Here is a 20361-nt window from a genome sequence, read left to right as displayed (position 1 = left end):
CAAAATCATTACCACAGCTTTCCTACATGATTTCACCATAGAATCTCTCTCTTCTGTCTTAATTCCCTCTGGTCTTCTCAGAGCTTTTACTACTCTTATCTATTCCTAAAGCATACCAAAGCCACCCCTGCCTTTGACTTTTGCTCATGTCTCTGTATGTGTAATGCCTGTTTCCCTCTCCTTTGTGTACCTTCAGGGTTCAGGCATTCTCTCCATTAAGGTCTTTGTTGCAATGTTATCTTAGCAGTGAGACCTTCCACCCTCTATATCCTCTGTCTTACTTTATTAGTTTTCAATTTACTTAAACTCCGTGTGGCATGTTCTTGTTTGATGGTCATCCCCCCAACCCCAACTTCCTACTACCACACACAATTGCTAGGTTGTAAATCCATGGATTCAAAGATGTTGAGTATATCTTCCTAGGGAAATAAAGGAATAAAATCCTATTTTTAAAGGATTATGACATAAATTTTAATAGCATTATTTTTTTTTCTCAAGCAGTCAATCTATTCAATGAATTTTTGAGTATTATTACAAGTAGGTGGGTTCTAGACTTAAATTTCCATTTAACTTATTCAGCAGTATTTTTAAAGAACAAATAATTATTTGGAAGACTTACATTTCCATCATATATTATTTATGTCTTGAAATGTGAGCAAATATTAGTGCTTTCCAACTCATAGGGCACTGAACAACTCTGAATATATTTTATACTGTCTTCAGTTTATAAGGGACTATGGTACTTAGTTGATTTTGCTTTTAAGTTGTATAAATAGCCAAGAATTTTTAATAAAATGTTTAGTGATTATAATCCTTTGGCTTAGTGATGCACTAGATTTATCTCACTTTTACACAACAAATATATTCTTTATAAATACATGGAAGGTAATGTATATGTTATATATATAAAGTATGTGTGTATGTATACACATATGTGTATGTGTATAATATATAAGATGTGTATATGTGTATGTGTGTATTATTAGATAACATAACACACACATATATACATTTGTATATATACACATATATACACCATATATACATCTATATTATCATACCAATTTACTATATATCTATATCTATATCTATATCTATCTATATAGATATAGATATATATCTAGTAAATATCTATATATATAGATATAGATATATATATCTAGTAAAATGGTATATATATATATATATATACCATATATATATATATATATATATATATCTAGTATAATGGTATGATTACAACTGTCCCTTTAGGAAATGGGTGAAAGTATAAAAAATAATTTTCTCGTCTCAATATCACATCTTAGATCTTCCCTGGCTATCCTGTGACTCTTCATCACATAGGTCTGTCTGTCTCTCTGTCTCTCTTTAGTTTTTATTCAAATTCCAGCTAGTTAACACATAGTGGAATGTTACTTTCAGGTGTGCAACTTAGTGATTCAACACTTCCATACAACACCTGGTGCTCATCACAAGTGCATTCCTTAATCCCAGTCACCTGTTTAACCACACCCCTCCCCATCTCTCATCTGGTAACCATTGTGTTCTCTACAGTTAAGCATCTGTTTCTTGGTTTGCTTCTCTCTTTTTCTTCCCCTATGATCATTGGTTTTGTTTCTTAAATTCCATATATGCATGAAATCAAATGGTATTTGTCTTTTTCTGACTGACTTATTTAGCTCAGCATAATACATCAGTCTTGTTCAATCTTTGTTGAATGCAGCACTTATTTGACAGTGTTCTTCACTTTCCTTTTATTACTTGTCTCCACCTACTAGTTGTAAGATCCCTGAAAGAAGGGAGTTTATGCTTGCTGCTCCTATATCTAGAAAAAACACATTTCAGTAAATGTGTTTGACTGAATAAGTAAAGGAACTCTAATGTTTATTGTATCCAAATTCACATAGTACTATGAGGTTATTATCAGAGCCCTACCTAACTTCTCCTTAAGGAATTTAGAATTTCGTTGTAGAAGATTTTTCACAAATAGGTATCACCGATTATATGAGTTAAGGTATTTATATGTATTAAGATAATGCATTTATATGGTTCAAACACAGAAGTTTATTTCTCGTTTGCATAAAATCTGAAGCAAGTACTCTTGATCACTTAGTGGATGGTTCCCTTCTAAGCAGTGATTCAAGGATCAAGGCCCCTCTGTTTTGTGGCTCAGTTACCTAACTTTCAAAACAAAGCTTCTGTTGTCTTCCAACAGAGACTTTTTTGATGCAAGGGGAAAGGATCATGACAGGTCTTATAGAATATTTTTGAAGTCAGGTGTGGAATGGCATACATCACTTGTGTTTGTCCATACTTCTAAGGCCTGAACTCAGTTATATGGGCACATATGTAACTATAAGGGAGGTTGGGAAATACAGTCCAGCATGTTTCCCGGAAGGGAGGACACTGATAAATAGCTAGCCAGTCTCAGACATTTTATGGTATTGTGTGGTGTAGACACCTTCATAGCTTTGCATTTGGATGTATGGTAGCTTTTACAGCTTTTACAAAGTGAATTACTTGTAGGTTAATGTTTTGAATTGTGTGTGAGGTTTTCTCCCCAAATCAACTGTTTATTTTTATTCAAAAAGAAGGCAGCTTAGGGTTCTCTATAGATCCCCTACAATTTTTTTTCTTGACTTTAAACACTCATTTCCCCAACTCCATACTCCCTTGAGCATTTTTACAGCTGGGATAACTAAGCAGAGTCCCTTTGGAGCTCATCAGAGTTGTTGTCTAATTGGTCACAGAAGTTGGTTTCTGGTATTACCAGCAACTTCTCTACCTCTCCAGAGGCTGCTACTTCCATAGCACCAGTCCCACTTGGTCCTGGAAAACAAGAGACTGAGGACTCAAGTTTTAGCAACTGCAGGATGTTATCGGTATTACCATATGGATAATCACAAATTTTGCTAAAAAGTGTATTGAGTTGGCTTTCACATTAGAAAAATCAAGCTATTCTTATATTAGTGTAAAGTTCTTTTAAGGTTTAAATAATGGGATTTAAATAATGTTTAATAATGTTTAAATAATGGAGTAGACAGGTGCAAAGATTGAGTTAGACTATGGCCCCAAATAATAAATATCTATAGAGTCAGGGTACAAAGTGAAAAAGGGAGAGATTTTGGAGCCTATTACCTGGGATCTTTGGACAAGTCACTTGAGTTATTTGAGCTTCCATTTCTTTAGCGGCATCTGGGCTTTTTATAAGTATTAGAACAAATAGATGCCAAATACTGGGCTCCGTGCTCATTACATAGTACATAACCCCAAAATAATGGCGGTAATTGTTACTAACATGAAGAGAAAATGCACACACAAAGGTGTTGGGATTTAAATAGGTGGAATGCTACTCAGAAGATGATTTTTAAATTACCTGATTCGGTGCCAACCACTGCCATGTATTTTACTGACAATTTCTTGGACTGAGTGATGTAGGCATTATTTTGGAATCCCTCAGAGAAATGTGTGCTTTTCAGATCAGTGATTATTGATGATTGCAAATAAATTGAAAAGAAGAAGGGATTATATAGTGTGTAGGGGAGTAGGGCCGGGGGTGGGGTGAGAATGGACTGGCTGTTGCTTAAACTGTCCTAAAACTGTGTTTCTTAATAGGCAATGGGACGTTTCATTTGCATGATAATTAATCAACTACCTCAGTATTTCTGTGGAAAATTGTATAGGCAGTCTGTTTTATTTTAGGACCCAGATAAACATTTTTATTTTGAAAAAATACAGCTGTCTTTCAGATGACAAACTTTCATCAGTTCTGATACTAATTACAGAACTGCTCTCACTCTGCCAGGTGTCTTCCTTTAAGATGATGAAATTAGGTGACTAACTTAAAACTAACTCTATGTATATGTTTGCGTAATTTTTTTTCTGATTATCACATGTTAGGGATATTATATATCAGGCAAACTTTAGTTTCTGCCAAAAATAACTTCCAGAAAAGGAGTTGCTCTCCTCACATACTTTACAAGGTTCTCTCATAATTTATTTTACCTTTAAAAAAAAAATTGTTTTTAAAGTACTCTTCCATAAGGAACATAATGCAGAAATGACCTCAACCAGTGCTAGCTTGGAAGGCTTATAAGTGTTACATGATGGAACTGGTATAAAGGAGTTAAAGCAGCTTTACACTTGACACAGATTTAATAATGGTTCCTGGATGTGTGATCTCAAGATTGCAAGTACTGGCTATTACCGTGATATTTTAAAGATTAGTTTATAAAGTAAACAGTAAATGATATTATAAAGAACCTATGAGACAAATGAAAAACCACCTTCACTAATCTGCAGCATCACATACATATTCCAAAAAAGTAATGTATCTTAAACAATTTAGAAGGAATGGAAATTCTGTTAGGTTGTGGATGTAAAATTTTCATAAATTTGTTTTATGAAAGTGAGAGTGAGAACTTATTTTAAATTAGTATTTTTCTCTGTGATTTTAAAATGTGTACAAGATGATATTCATAAATTGATATGAGCAGCCATTTGACCGTTTCATCAGTATCCATGAGAGCTTTCAAGTCAGCTACTGAATTAATGAATGCATAAGTTGAAAGCGTGTGTATGCTCTGCAGCTAGACATCTGGAGCTGGACTCCTTCTCTGTCACCTTTTCACCAAATGATCTTGCAAATCACTTACCTTTTCTGTGCCTTAGTTTCCTCTTATTTAAAATGGTCATAATAAAACCTACTTTATAAGATAGTTGTAACAATTAATGACCTAATGTATCTGCAAGCGCTTAGATCCAGGCCTGGCATGTGGGAACTGGTATACAGGTGTGTTCTTATTATTGCCTTCTCTTAAAAAAAAAAAAAAAAAAATGAGGCATAGCCTTGCAATTTGGAAAATATGGTACCTAAATAAGATCATGCACTTCCTCATCATACTAAAGGATTCTACTTTTCTGTTTTGAAGTAAAGGTCACGTGGTTTCCTTCTGCTTAGTGCTTTCATTCAACATCTAGAAGAAAAGGCTTTCTAAAAGCATTTGCTTAAAAACATCAGTTTACTAGTTTTTATTGTTTATTTTCTTCAACGGAGGGCCATAGTGTCCTATTTGTGTTCAAATAATCACTATTTTATAGGTGTAGGAATTAAATTGTAGGTAGATTGTAATTTGCCCAATTATAGCCAGTGAAGTTTATGATTCATTTATGTTACCAACCCTAGAAAAAAATGAGAGTGGTCTTTCTGCCCTGGGGTGAGGGCTAGGTCACTACCATATTTCAGTAGCTAATTCTAACACATGAAGGTTTATTTTTGGACAGAAAGCCATGTGAAATATTTATGTGTATAAACTTACCTTAGTAGCAACTTCTGTTTATTACAGCTCCCTCTGAAACATTATTTTAGTGTCAGATAGTAGCAATGAAGTTTTGAAATAAAGCATGACTAAACTTGTGTTTCCACCCCTCCCTCCCCGCCCCCCGCCCCCCATGCAGTGGTGTTTCTGTTCAGACTGTCCTGTAGACACCATGTGCTCAGGATGGCAAGGACAACTTACTGTGGTTAAGCCTTACCAGGTTGGCAGCATGTGTCTGGGTCAAATACATGGAGGCTTTTGCAGTCAAACATCATACACCCACAAAAGCACAAATTCCTCAAGATGTTATCACTTTGAGAGAAATTCTTAGCTATGAAAATTTGACTGTTTATAAAAGTAATTGGACTATAAGCATATCATGTAATGAGGTTATTTACTTTATAAAATTTAGTACAGAATTCTAACCAGTGAGTTCTTCCATATGAACATACTTGGGAGAATATATATATAATAAGTAAACTATAATGGTAGTGTTAGGTATGACACTGTCAAAAATAAGTTAGTTTTTTTTGTTTGTTTGTTTTCATTCAATTTGAAAAATATGTGACCTAAGGTGATGGAGAACCTTGACTGGAAAATGACAGAGGGAATGAAAAGGAAGAGAGAGGCATCAGTAAGGTAGATTCTATAGGTCACAATGATTATTTCATTTAGTCATTGTACTATGTTACATTCTTTTGATGGAAGAAACTAAGGTATACAGTAGTTAATTAATTTGTTCAAAGTTGCCTGACTTAGGAGGAGGTTGAATAGATGATTACTCCATATATGTCTGACATGAGGCTTATATCTTTTGAGCCTGACAGGAGGCTGGGAGAATGTTCTTGCAAATTATTAATTTTTGTCAGGTTTCTCCAGTAGATACAAAGCAAATTTTTAGACCCATTCCTGTAAAACATAGTCGTATCAACATTAAAACATGTCTCCATGTGTTTTAATGAGAAATATAATTAGATCTATCAGTTTATTAAATTATCTTATGACACTTTGGGGGAAACTCTCTTGCCTTTATGTTTATGAACAAAATAAATTGTATATTGTGCAAACATCTTTCTCTTTGTGGAATACTGATGGATGATGTAATCAAGAATAAGTATTGAATCTAGTGTATCATAAGGCAGTATAAGGGAAGTAAAAATTACTTTTTTAAAAAAGTTTATTTACTTAGCACAAGTGAGTGAGCAAGCATGAGCAGGGAAGGGGCAGAGAGAGAGAGAGAGAGGGAGAGAGAGAATCCCAAGCAGGCTCTGTGCTGTCAGCAGGGAGTCTGATGCAGGGCTCAATCTCATGAACTGTGAGATTATGACCTGAGCCAAACCCAAGAGTTGGACGCCTAGCTGGCTGAGCCATCCAGGCACTGTGCAAAAATTATTACTTTTTAATTAAAAAAATTTTTAATGTTCATTTAGTTTTGAGAGAGAGACAGAGTATAAGCAGGGGGGAGAGGCAGAGAGAGAAGGACACAGAATCCAAAGTGGGCTCCAGGCTGTAAGCTGTCAGCACAGAGCCTGACGTAAGGCTCAAACCCATGAACTGTGAGATAATGACCTGAGCTGAAGTCGGATACTTAACTGACTGAGCCACCCAGGTGTCCCTGCAAAAATCATTTCTGATGAATAATATTCAGGAGTCCAAATGTTTCCCTTATCTGGAGTTCTTAAAGAAATATTATGATTGAGAGATGTAAAAGTCAAAACCATATTATACAGTGGCCTTTAAAATAAACTATAAATAATATTCCTGCTTATTCAAGCTGTATGTAGAAACAGGTCAGAGAGTGTCAGGACTAGTAGTAACTGAAAAGATAAGTGGTAAGAGAAATACAGGGTGTGTGTGTGTGTGTGTGTGTGTGTGTGTGTGTGTGTGTACATACATGTGTACAGACACAGAGAATAGGAATTGCTTTTAAAGCACAACTTGAATTCTAAAGTGGATAAGGGAATAGTGTTTGTGGCTGGATGATTCTGACCACTAAAACCCTCTCAGGTAGTAGCTCAGTAACCCACTGGTATCTAGTCTTAGATTTCAGCTACAGGAATTCTGGAGCTGGAAAGGACCTGTTTCTTACACAGCATCTGCATGTGGTAATTATAGCTAACACACTTCTATAGTGATTTCTGTGTGCCAGACCCTAACCTAAATGCTTTGTGCCCAGCCATTCATTTACTCCTCACAACACAGGTTTCCAATAAGTGATGAATGAGTAGAAAATATAGGAGACTGTATTTTCATTAACATCTCTGAGAAAAATAGTCAGTGTGTCCAGTTAGCACACCAACTCTTCCTTGCAGAGCTCGAAAACATGAGCATGAAGAATACTTACAAAACTTCAGTGATGATAGGAGGAAAACAGTATTCATTTGGGTAAATTCTTAGTAATACATCTCAATGTAGAGTTAGTTTTTAGTGACTGAGTATATTTAATTTACCTTCAAAGTGTTACTCAAAGTAAACTGCCAGGGAAGATTGTACAGATCCCAACAATCACCCCAATCCTTGTGTAACGATTTCTTGAAATAAAGTGATTCTAAGGTTAGTTGGGAAATTTTTCAGTTACATAAATTTCAAATGTTGGTGGCAGTATTTTTTTGTTTTTAGTTTTTCATTCTTTTTTAACTATTGGATTTCTCTGCAAACCTAGGCTAATAATCATTATGGAATAGGAAACTCTTACATTTCCATTACTTGTCCAGTGATACACCCGGTGTTCCTGGTAGAGCTTGAAAACATGAACATAAAGAAGTCTTTAGTAGGGAGGAAACGGAAGAAGGCAGCCATCTTAGCCTCTCCTACATTACAACCACTTCTACCATTTCAACAAAGTATTTACTTATTCGTGTCAGACCCTTCAAGGCACTCAAACTCATTGCATTTATGTTCAAAACAGTTCATTTATTAACTGGTAAAATTAGAAGTAATTTTATCAATGCCAATCATTAGACTAATTAATAAATCAAAGGCTATCATCAAATGCCTTTTCATATATGAGACTTATGTCTTTTGTATAGTACTTATTTACAGCTAATTGTTGTGACATCCCTGTTTCTCCCCAAAAGAGAAAACGAGTTACTTTGTAATTGATACCCAGATTTTATTAAACTATGATTTTGTTTATGCTCACTTTATTTAAGTATCTGATTTTAATATTACCCTGTGTTTCTTATGTAGTTAATAGTGTTTGTGATTAAACTATGATTCAGTCATTTTGCCTAACAGTAGTTTATTGCAGTTGTGACCCACAACTATTCCTATTTTTAGGAATATATGTTGCTTTGATTCAGGAAAAATTTCAGGAGTAATATATTCATATATCAAATATTAAAAATTTCAAATATAAAAATAACTTGAGGCTTCTTTAAATTTTAAATAAATTGTGAAATATATTGGTATTAAGATCAAAATGTATAAAATGCATTTATTTCCCCTTTAATTTAATTAATATCTAATATTATTCAGGTGATTGCTGTATATAGTCCCAACTTCAAAAATTTCTCTTATACAGTTTCTGTTATAAATGGTGGCTAGAGTCACAAGATAATTCACAGCCCCATTTTAATCTGAAATTTAATTAAAAATGACACTGATAATAATTTAAATAGGCACCGGGTCAAACCTAGAAAGGTTTGGAGTAAATGAATCTTGTCTTTGGCATGTCATACCCCTTTTTTTGGTGTATTTTACTCAGACTATGAGTTACTGCCTCCCTAGGGATTCTGTGCTACCCTTGTTGACCTCAGGTTTAAACGTGGCTCCGTGTAACAGTGTTTGTCCCCTGACTCCCAGCCCATATGGTTCATTTGCCTCTTAAAGACCCATTTCCCCCAGCCGTGGGCTCAGGTCTCTATTCTTTTAGGGTGTTGTGGCCAGCTGGGTCACGTCAGTGCAGTTCAGACTCTCTGTCTATGGGATCAACTTCCACATCTCCCATTCTGTAACTGGCCTAGGTGTACCATCAGTGAAATTTAATCATGATACTATTCTCCCAATCTGTGGGAAAAAATTTAAAGCCTTCCTAAGCATGGCATCTGTTCTAATATAAAGAAATGTTCAGTTAATAGTAAATTGTGTATGCATTTACTCTGAGTTTAACATAACATTATTTCATGCTGTTCTGCAAAAAAATACAGGTTGAGGGAGGGAGATAAAAGCAGTGTTTAAAAAATATGTTTGATTCATTTTTCTATTATGGGTAACCCCTATTTCAATGACATTTTGGGTAGTAGAAGTTAGTTATGTTTAGAATTGGGAATGCCATATTCACCTCCATATTCCTTGGGCCTAATAGTATGACATAACACATACTCAATAAGTATTTATATATAGAATAGAATTGAATTCTTCAGAGTGAAAATATTTCTTTTTTGCTTTTTAAACAGTCTTTATGGTTCTTAGCCTAGCATAGCCATCTAATTCTGGTATCTGCTGTTTTCAGCTAGCATAGATGAATAGATCGTGGTACATAGAGGCTGGATCCATGTGTGTTCTATTAGATGGAGAGCTCTGTAGCTCCTAATGCTTTCCATACAATGAATTCTCAGCAAAGATGACCATGAGCTCATGGATACTGAAGAGAAGAGAGGCCTTTGAGGCTTAAATAAATGTCTAGTGAGTAAAAATTCATTAGTGATGTCTTCATTTGACATATTTAAGTTAATTTTAAAAATCACCCTGTGTGGTACATGTCAACCTGAGTCACATCTGTAAAAGATAATCAATAGAAATCAGTTTACTGTTCTGTAATTATATGTATCAATTTATTATGCCTTTTAAAATCAGTGAGCCATTGAGTAATGTTTCCCCAGTTGCCTTCTGCAGTGAGTGACTGATATAATGGAACTGTAGCTGGGATGATGAAGAGTATTTATCCTGGTTTTGGGCACATTATTTTAATATGTGATATCTATCACTTAGCAACATGCAAAATCATAGTCATTAGTACATCTCGGGAGATTTCTGTCTCCAAATTGTTCCTGTAGAAGTCCTGCAAATATTTCACTGTTCTACCTTGTGAATAAATATATATAAACTCTCAATTTAGAGTTACCCACCTATCTATTCCTTGTAGAGGAATTGTTATTCTCCTCAATTTTATCTAATATTTCAGAGCATCTTCAATCATCAGGTTTTTAAATAACAACACTTAGTGAGATGTCATGTTTGCAATGATCTCACCCATTTAAATACATCTCACTTCTCTGAGCTCCTCCAACATACATGTTTTTTGTCCATTTATTTGCCATCTAATCTTATGCCTCCTAATACATTTATTTTTAAGCCTTTTTTTAAATATCTTGACCAAGTCAAAATACTCTGCACAGCCTGTATTTAATATTATTAAATATCATAACCTGTTTATTAAGTCAGATCTGAATGATAGTGGGATATAAGTACATTTTGCCTCTTTGTTTGGAACTTTGAGGTATTACAATTCATTGGTTATTGCCATACAAATGAATCACCTCCCTTAGGAAACTTATTCTAATCTATGGAATGGCATCTTGTTTTTGGAAAGGGGAGAAGGGATGAGGATCAAAGGAGAGAAAGGAATGTTGCTAAGATAAACTCTTAAGTTGTATTTTAACATTCTCCATTTTTATTCAACAGCTAAATAGGATTAATATGTAAAAAGGAAAGAATGTTACGAATATTGCATGATGTCAGCATATATTTTGAAATGTCACGTGTATTACTGGCCAATCGTATAATAAGTGGGATATTATAAGTAGTACCCCTTTTTAATTCAAAAGAACTGATAATAACTTACAAGAGTGTAAGATTCTTAAGGGCAGTGTTTTCTTAGTGTCTCATTCTTAGCATATAGTAGGAGGAAAAAGGCTTGGCAAATGTTTGTTGAATGGGCAAATGTATGGATGTTTTCTTTCTCAATACCTTTTCTCTGTTATATGGGAGAGTGAGGGAAGCACTTGAGGGATGCTTAGTGAATCTGTTCAACAGAAGCTATTTCATTTAGGGTTTAAACTGAACAGATAGAAAATTGATATTTATGTGTATGTGTGTAGACTGGTAAATGTTGTCCATAGCTTTCTCAACTCTATGTTCTTTGAAGGCATCCTATTCTGTTTTTTCATAGAGCCTAGCACAGTTATTTATATAGGAAAACATTTTGTCAATTCTAAGATGCTGTTTTTTTTTTTTACTTGTAAGTATTATTTAGGCATATAAGAACCTCAAATCTGTTTTCTTGTTTAAGCTATTTCTTGCTACAAAGTTGTGTTTATAGTGGCTACCAAATAGTAGTAGATTAATTTGCTCAATAGTATATAATTTGAAAGTTGTCATTGAATTAAATGCTCATCCAAGTTAATCTTAACTGCCAAATCTACCTCTTTAAGCATTGAATTTAGTATTAGGGTTCATTGAATGTCCATAAACTTTAAAAACGCATTTTGTGATTTTTGATAAATAGGGACAATATTTAATAATTTGTGAACTTGAAAAATGAAGGATCTTCCCTAGTACTTTTGGGTAAATGGTATGGAGTAGTGTTTAATAAAATGTTTCAATGTCTTCTTAAGAGTTCTTGATTCAAATTGTAATCCTGTTTCTCCTGCTCCTTCCATAGCTTCCTGCAGATTTCACAAAACTACACCTTACTGATAGTCTCCACCCACAGGTGACGCACGTTTCTTCTAGCCATTCAGGATGTAGTATCACTAGTGATTCTGGAAGCAGCAGTCTTTCTGATATCTATCAGGTAAGAAGGTCTTTTTCTTGTCATTTGTTTCATTTTTATGTATTTCGAGGAGTTTTATGATTCTTAATTGATAGGATCTATAAAGTAAATATATGTGTGTTATATGTACTTTTAGGTACATAATGTTAATGTTCATGCTTCACAGAGACATATAGTATGTCTGGGGAAATAGAACTACTGTCTAACTGTATTTGCCTCTGCTATTACCAGTTATCAGGATTTTAAATGGAGTGGTTACATTGGAGATGTTTCTCTGGACTTCAAGTATTTTATAAATTTGACTATAGACATATTAGGTTTAGGACTCTTTCTTGTTAAAACTCTGGGGGAAAACTGCAGAATTATACTACATAGTAAGTTTTTCTTATTAAAGTCTTCAGTATGACGAGGAAGAGATTATTATTATTGGATCATTAGATTCTTTTTGTTGCATTTTTAAATTATGTATAGGTTTAGTTATGTGTTTAAAATAAATTCTTATGATACTGATGGATAGAAAAGAAACCAGAACCATGGAATTCCAAAGGTGTTTTAAAAGCAAAATAATTTTAATTGTTGAGGAATAGTTCATTGGCTTAGAATATGCAAATTTTGGAAAAGTGGCTAAAATATGCAAAAAAAAAGCGCCCATCTGTGGGGAGATCTTTAAATACATACTACTAATATGGACTTTTGGATGGTTTCAAACAACAACGTAGTACTCAGTTTACAAAGTATAATTCTTGACTTCATAGGAATTGTGATATGAGATGACCATAGAGGTACCTTTCTTCAGAAACATTATAGTGTTTCAAGATCATTGAAATATTCAGGCAGTGCTAAGTTTCTATTTAAAAAAAAAATACTAACAATAATTAAACAATTAGAATACTATCAGGGTAAAACATATTTAAGTTCTAAATTTAGTAGATCTTAGAAAATTAATTTTATTTCAAGGAAGTAATAGGTACACACTTTTCTATAATTCAAGGGTATTGTAGAGAGCTTACTAATAATAGCCACAAATGCAATTATTTGCAGATTCTTGGCTGAATAAGAATTTATTATTTTGCAATAAGAAATATTATCTGGCTCTTTTTTTTTTTTTCCCAACGTTTATTTATTTTTGGGACAGAGAGAGACAGAGCATGAACGGGGGAGGGGCAGAGAGAGAGGGAGACACAGAATCGGAAACAGGCTCCAGGCTCTGAGCCATCAGCCCAGAGCCCGACGCGGGGCTCGAACTCACGGACCGCAAGATCGTGACCTGGCTGAAGTCGGACGCTTAACCGACTGCGCCACCCAGGCGCCCCTTATCTGGCTCTTTAAGATAATTTTGATACAATATCAAATGCAAAGATAGATACTTTGCATTAAGTGTTAACTTATAATAAAATTTTTAGGAAGGAATCACATTTTCAGATGTTAGAGGAGGAGAAGGTGCTAGATATGGGTAAATTTGCTCTCCTTCCTCCACCTGCCAGTACTACCAATTTTTAGAAGTTGATTTTTTTTTTAACGTTTACTCGAGTATCCCTTATCCTAAGACAAGGAATGGTATTCCTAAAAGCTGTGCTTTGTCGTAATTGGAATATCATGATGGAGCCCCTGTCTTCTAAACTGTGGGGTGATTATACTCGTTAAAGATCTGCAGTGGAAACACAGCTTGAGGTGGTAGCAGTTACCATTGCTGTCAACTCTATACAAACCGAAGTGGAACTCCTAGAAGGCAAATTTATAATAAGAATGAAGTAAGGGGTTCATAGAATTTATTGAGGCATATTCTGACTGGAATTCTGGCTTTACGTGTTTAAACCTTGAGTAGGCTAGGATAAGTTCATGAGGAAATTCTTGACGGTACAGAATCTGAAAATCCAGACTGTGGGCGAGAACTCCAAATTGCTCTGACATGGTCTGCCTGCAGTCTGACTTTATCTGGGGGTATACATGAAATAGAGGGTCTCTGTGTACTTTGATTGATTTTAGTTGAGTGTCAAGGCTATCCACTTCAAATTTGATGGCAGACATGTAGCCTGTTTATATCCTTCAAAAGGAAGAATCCAAAGGTGTACCTAAGGTTTTGTTATTAGCTATATTAAACTTAACATTTAATAGAGATCCCCAAATGGACCATTTCCATTATCTTTAAATCAGAAATTCTTAAGGTGGAGAAGAAATCTGACAGATGCACTTGGTTCAGTGACTAGTCTTATATTTGAGTCCTCTACTGCTTTTCTGTCAGTGAAGCAAACAGTTTATTCTGGAACATTTCCAGGGATGGACAACTATCTCCCATGGCAGTCCATTTAATCTCTGTATAATTCTGACTTAGGAGAAGTTTCTCCTAAGTCAGGAAGTTGTCATGTTGAAGTGAGTATAAATGCTTACAGGATGGACACAGGTTGAAATTGAATGCTGTATGCCAGAGAGAAAAAGGTAGAATAATTTTTCTAACAGGATAGGAGGAGAGGAATTCAAAAGCAAAGTGAATAACTAGCTTTAAGAAGAGAAGCCTTCCTCTGTTTCTACAGGTACATATTATTGTGGTGGGTTTGGATTGGGGAGTTTGAGAGTTGAGGGCATTTCTCTGATGACTTCAGTTTTTCCCTCTGAAGAAGTTGAGTTCATTTGTTGAGAGTGGGAGAGTTAGCTGGTCGAGAGTTTTAAGGAGAAAGAAGTTTTGAAATAGATGCTTCAGAGAGTAGGAGAGCAAATTGACTAGAGTAATGGAAGCTCAGTTGAGAGGGTGCCCTCAAATACAGAGTGACTTCCCTCTGCCCTATTAAGTATTTTTTTTTTCTACAGCAAGCACAAAGAAAGCAGAGATTTGGCTGCACCCAGGCCTGGAGTTTTGTTAAATGAGTGTATCACAAAGACGGATGGAGCAACATGCCAACCTCTTTTAACTGCTGAGCTTTGTTTTTGCATGCCTTCTGCCTGGAATGTTTTCTCCTAGCTTGATCCTTTTCTGCTTCGTTTTCAAGTACCATCTTCTCAGAGAGTTCTTTGCTTATTACTGTCTGAAAAGTAGGTCTTGCATTTTGGTTCCTTTCCTGGCTATTCCTTTTATTTAGACTTTTCCCCCCAAATGATTATTGCTTTCTCTGTTCTGTCTGCTTACTAAAATGACAGCTTCAAGAGGATAGGGAACTTCTCTGTCTTGTCTCCATTTGCTCTCTAGAACCAGGAAACTGTGGGTACTCAGTAAAGATATGCCAAATGAATGTGATTGAAATATTGGACTAGGTTTTATAAGCTGAAGGTGGGAAAACTAGACATAGAAGGTAGTAGAGTCTTGAAGACTAAAGATCATGCTTGAGTTGAAAAACGGTTATCTTTGAAACAGATGGAAGCAATTGAAAAGTAGGAGTTTTTTGGCAGTAGAAAACAGAATGCCTAAGTTGGGGATATGAGACAGTGCAATTCTAGCCATAAGATCTTGGCTACATAGTGTGATTATCAGAGCAGTGGTTTGGTGGACTGGAAATAGTTGTTCAAAAATAGATCAATAGAACAGAGAGTTCAAGTAAAATGGAATTCATGTGGAAGGATGTAATAAGCAACAGGAATCCTCACACATCAGTGAAGAATGTGATGGATTATTCAATAAATGATCTTTGGGGTGGGCTGGGTCACTTTATAGCCTCACTCTATATCATTATTAAGACTAAATTCCAGATCAACCAAAGAGTTAGCAAACTCTTATGGTATAACAATCAAAATAATTTAATAGTTAAAAGATCATTTGAGAGACAAAGATTTAAAGTCAGACTATAACTCATGTAGGCAAATTAGTAAGAAAAATACTTGGGTCACCATAAAACAATATTCAAAGGGCAAGAGGAGGTAATTTGCAAAAGAGTACATGCAGATACCTGTACCTTAAGTAAAATCCTTAAAACCTATTAGTAATTGAGTGTATGAGGATTAAATATACTATTTTCCTGTCAAATTAGCACAGGCTTTCTTATAATAAATGTTTACAGATGGACATTCTTATACCTGTTAAAATTATAATTTTTGAAGGGGCGCCAGGTGGCTCAGTTGTTTGAGCGTCCGACTTCGGCTCGGGTCATGATCTCACAGCTCATGAGTTCGAGCCCCGTGTCCAGTGCTGTGCTGACAGCTTGGAGCCTGGAGCCCGCTTCAAATTCTGTGTCTCCCTCTGTCTTCCCCTAACCCACTCACATACTGTCTCTGTCTCTCTCAAAAATAAACATTAAAAAAATTTTTTTTTTAAATTATAATTTTTGGAAAGAAACCTAACAATTTATACTAAATGCTGTAAAACTGTTCCTGTCTTTTAGGCATAAATATATTTTAAAGTCTATATTGAAATTAAATAAATTGATGTGTGAAATTAGGAGCAGCATAAATTATAATACACAGGCTAGACTTAGTGCAAGCATTATACTTATTTCCAAATATTTTCATATTTTCTACATATACAGTGAAAACTTGGATTGTGAGTAACTTGTGCAAGTGTTCCACAAGACAAGCAAACATTTCTAATAAATTTTAACTTGATAAATGAGCGATGTATTGCAATATGAGTAGTACGTGATGTCGAATGTCACATGATCACAACTGGGCCAATGGTTCTTGAAAGTCGCTTTGATATATATGAGTGCTTTGGGTTACAGGCACGTTTCCAGAATATGAATTATGTTCGCAAACCAAGGTTTTACTGGTTTTCTAGATAGTTCCTACTTACTTGTCTTGGTTAAATTATCGTCAGCATTAGCATTCAATATAGCCTTCTACTAGCCTAAATTTATATCGGGGTCTGACTTAGGTGCTATGTGTATGTACGTTTGAATTCTGCACGAAATTTATTTACATCAAGAATGATTACTAAGCAACCCTTTTAAAAATGTGGGGATATGCCTGTATACTTCATAAGCAAAAACTTTTTTTTCGTAAATGGTTTTTAAGTACTCGATAAAACATATGTAGAAGTTATTTTTATTTTAGTTAAATTAACACTTCACTGGAGCCTTCATGGCATTTGATATTTCCTCAAGTTTGTCATTTTCTTGATATCCTTTATATAATATATGAAATTGCTTTTGATTTCAGTAAATCATAGAGCTTTTGGCATTGATCTGAGACTATCACTAGTTTTTTTGAGAATATTACTATTTAACTATAATGTACATCCAAATCTATATTAGGCTATACATGTGGAAAGTAAATTAATTTAGGACAGGAGTTATTTGCCTGACTGAATTACGTAAGCCTTTCTTCTTGTTCCTGAGACAAATATAATCAGATACTTTTAAACTATAAAGTGCCTGTGTGCCTATCTTTATCTAGAATAAAAGGGTCTAAAGACTGGCATTAATCTTGTAATACGGTTTGGAGGAAGCTATAAAGTAGCAAATGTTTTGTTTATGTGTATATACAAATATATTTATTTAAAATTTTATGTGTCGTGACTTAGCAAAGCAGAAAACATTTCATTGCTTTGTTATATTTTAACTGTGATTTTGGTAGAGTTGACACGGTGTTACATTGGTTTCAGGTGGATAACATAGCGATTGGACAAATCAATAAGTTATGCTATGCACACCACTAGCATAACTACCATCTTTCACTCTACAAAGTTATCATAGTACTATTGACTGTATTCCCTATGATGTAGCTTATTCTCATAACCCATTCATTTCGTAACTGGAAGCCTCCCCTTCACCCATTTTTCCCCATTCCTCCCACCACCCTTTCCGCTGGCAGCCGCTAGTTTGTTCTCTGTATTTATAGGTCTGTTTCTACTTTTGGTTTGTTTATTCAATGTTTTTGTTTGTTTTTTTAGATCCACATATAAGTGAAATGATGCGGTATTTGTCTTTCTCTGACTTACTTCACTTAGGTCTGGGTCCTTTCACTTACCCTCTAGGTCCACCCACGTTGTTGCAAATGGCAAGATCTCATTCCTTTTTTATGGCTGAATAATAATCTTGTGTGCGTGTGCATGCATGTGTGTGTACACCACATCTTTATCCACTCATCTATCGATATACACTTGGATTGCTTCCATATCTTGGCTGTTGTAAATAGTGCTGCAATAAATATGGGGTAAATATCCCCTTAGATTAGTGTTTTCATTTTCTTTGGGTAAATACCCAGTAGAATTATTGGATCATATAGTATTTCTATTTTTAATTTGTTAAGAAACCTCTATCCTGTTTTGCACAGTGGCTGTACCAATTTACATTCTCACCAACAGTGCATAAGCGTTCCTTTTTCTCCACATCCTTGCCAGAACTTGTTGTTTTGTTTTGTTTTGTTGTTGTCTTTGTGATTCTAGCTATTCTGACAGGTATAAGGTGATATTTCATTGTGGTTTTTATTTGCATTTCCCTGATGATTAATGATTTAGTGATTTTCTTTATGAAGATAGTCTATTGAGAAAACTGGGCAAAGTATTATAGTGCAAATCATTTAGTAGTTTGTATTCGTCAGACCTGAGTTTAAGACCCAACACAATTACTAGGTTTGGTTTTGTTTGCATTGAACAGTTTATTTGATTTTCCTAGTGTTTTCTCATCTGAAAAGCAGGGGTAATAATCCTAATTTGCTGAATTGATGTGAAGATTTTTATGTGTATGGTAGTCATTCAGTATAGGATCACTATTCTTATAATTGTTGTATGAGCCATTTAGCCAGAATTAAATGGTTGCAATTAGTCTGAGTGACAGTTTTTTTTACAATAAGTCAGGGGTTGCATTATTTAACAGAGCTTTGGTTTTTTGACAAATTCTGCCAGTACAAATTGTGCATAAGCTTCGCTGGTCCGATGGGGAGAGGTAAAGATACACAAATGCTGATATAAAAAATGTGTTCCCTTGAGGAAGGGACTGTCTTTTGATGTGGCCTGTAATTGGCGTTCTTTTCTTTCCCCTTATTCAATCCAAGAACAGTGGTATGAGTGGGAGGATATAACTCTACTGATAACACTGGAGTCATAGAGGTTAAGTAATTTTGCTAAAGTTAAATGGTAGAGCTGAGATCTGAATTACTAAACCCTGAGTTTGTTTATTTAGCAAATGTAAATTCAGTAACTACTGGGTTCTAGGCCCTCCTCCTAAGTTTAGTACACTTCTCCTGTAGACCAGTTGGTGTTGGTTCAGTAAGCATTTCACTCCAGTCTCCAAAAGTTTTATTGTTCATGAAGCAGTAGTATTATGGCATTAGTAGACTCCTAAAAAAATTGTTATCAAGTTCTATTTAAAATTTATTATTAAAAGAAATTCTGGAAGGGCACCTGCCTGGCTCAGTCAGTAGAGCCTCCAACTCTTGATCTCAGTGTTGTGAGTTCAAGCCCCATGTTGGGCCTACAGCTCACTAAAAAAAAAAAAAAAAAAATTAAAGAAAGGAATTCTGTAGTGTTTTAAAATATAATGGATATTTATTTAGAAAAATAATCTAAGTTACTGGTTTAGTGAGCGTTATTTCATGAATGAATTAAGAATGGAATACACATAACAGAGATAGAAAACAACTAATGATCGTTAACACAAATGGGGTGGAAGGTTCAGTTGTAGAGAGATTAATCCAATTCACATTTAAAAGGCTTTTTGTTCTGGGACACCTGGCTGGCTTAGTCAATAGAGCATGGGGTTCTTGAGTTCAAGCCCCATGTTGGGCTTAGAGCTTACTTTATTTAAAAAAGAAGAAGAAGAAGAAGAAGGAGTCTTTTTGTTTTATTTAACACTTACATATAATTCATTTAAATGACAGTAATGATTTCTTTGGAATGTTACAGAATATATTTTGTATCTCTTACTGTATTTTAGATGTTTAAAATTAAAGGAAACACTATAAGCTATATAACTATATTATTTAGAAGTTTTTTATTTTTATTTTTTATTTCTGTCTCTAGTAGTCCCTTCTTCAATTTCAGCTAATATTAAAGAATGTGCATACAGAGGGCTGATTGTATATTTGAAAATATAAGGTGATGAATAATAATCTTCAATGTTAAGGTGAAACTGGGGTGAAAATGTAAACATAGCAAACATTAGCAAATTGTCACATTTCTAGACTTCAGAAATAAGGCTGTGATAATAACAGTATTGGCCTAATTTCTCTGATCACAGGCTTGGCATAATACATCATGTCAAGTTCTACTTCCGTTTCATTCTAGAATCTAGAGACAATTCTGTGAATTCTGAATTTAAATTAGGAGATGTGTTTCTGAGTGTGCCACAGTTAATTCAGTTAGGCAAATAATTCCTGTCCTAAATTAATTTCCCTTCCACATGGATAGCCTAATATAGATGTAGATGTATATTATAGCTAAGTAGTAATAGTCTCAAAAAAAACCCC

The 20361-nt window shown here is 34.7% G+C and overlaps 1 protein-coding gene across 12 annotated transcripts in view; it reads left to right on the top strand.

The window, feature by feature from the left end:
• Positions 1-20361, top strand: part of RAPGEF2 (Rap guanine nucleotide exchange factor 2) — a 248415-nt gene that overhangs the window by 183707 nt on the left and 44347 nt on the right. For all 12 annotated transcript variants that reach the window (XM_040471433.1, XM_040471408.1, XM_040471417.1 and 9 more), the window contains one exon: positions 11923-12054. In XM_040471433.1, the coding sequence (XP_040327367.1) occupies positions 11923-12054 (132 nt within the window). The remainder of the gene's footprint in view (positions 1-11922; positions 12055-20361) is intronic.

The sequence above is a fragment of the Herpailurus yagouaroundi genome, unplaced genomic scaffold (genome assembly GCF_014898765.1).
Source record: "Herpailurus yagouaroundi ecotype Mexico unplaced genomic scaffold, PumYag 28, whole genome shotgun sequence".
Taxonomy (NCBI): domain Eukaryota; kingdom Metazoa; phylum Chordata; class Mammalia; order Carnivora; family Felidae; genus Herpailurus; species Herpailurus yagouaroundi.
Note: the sequence above shows the minus strand (reverse complement) of the source record. Positions and strands in the feature narration are given on the sequence as shown.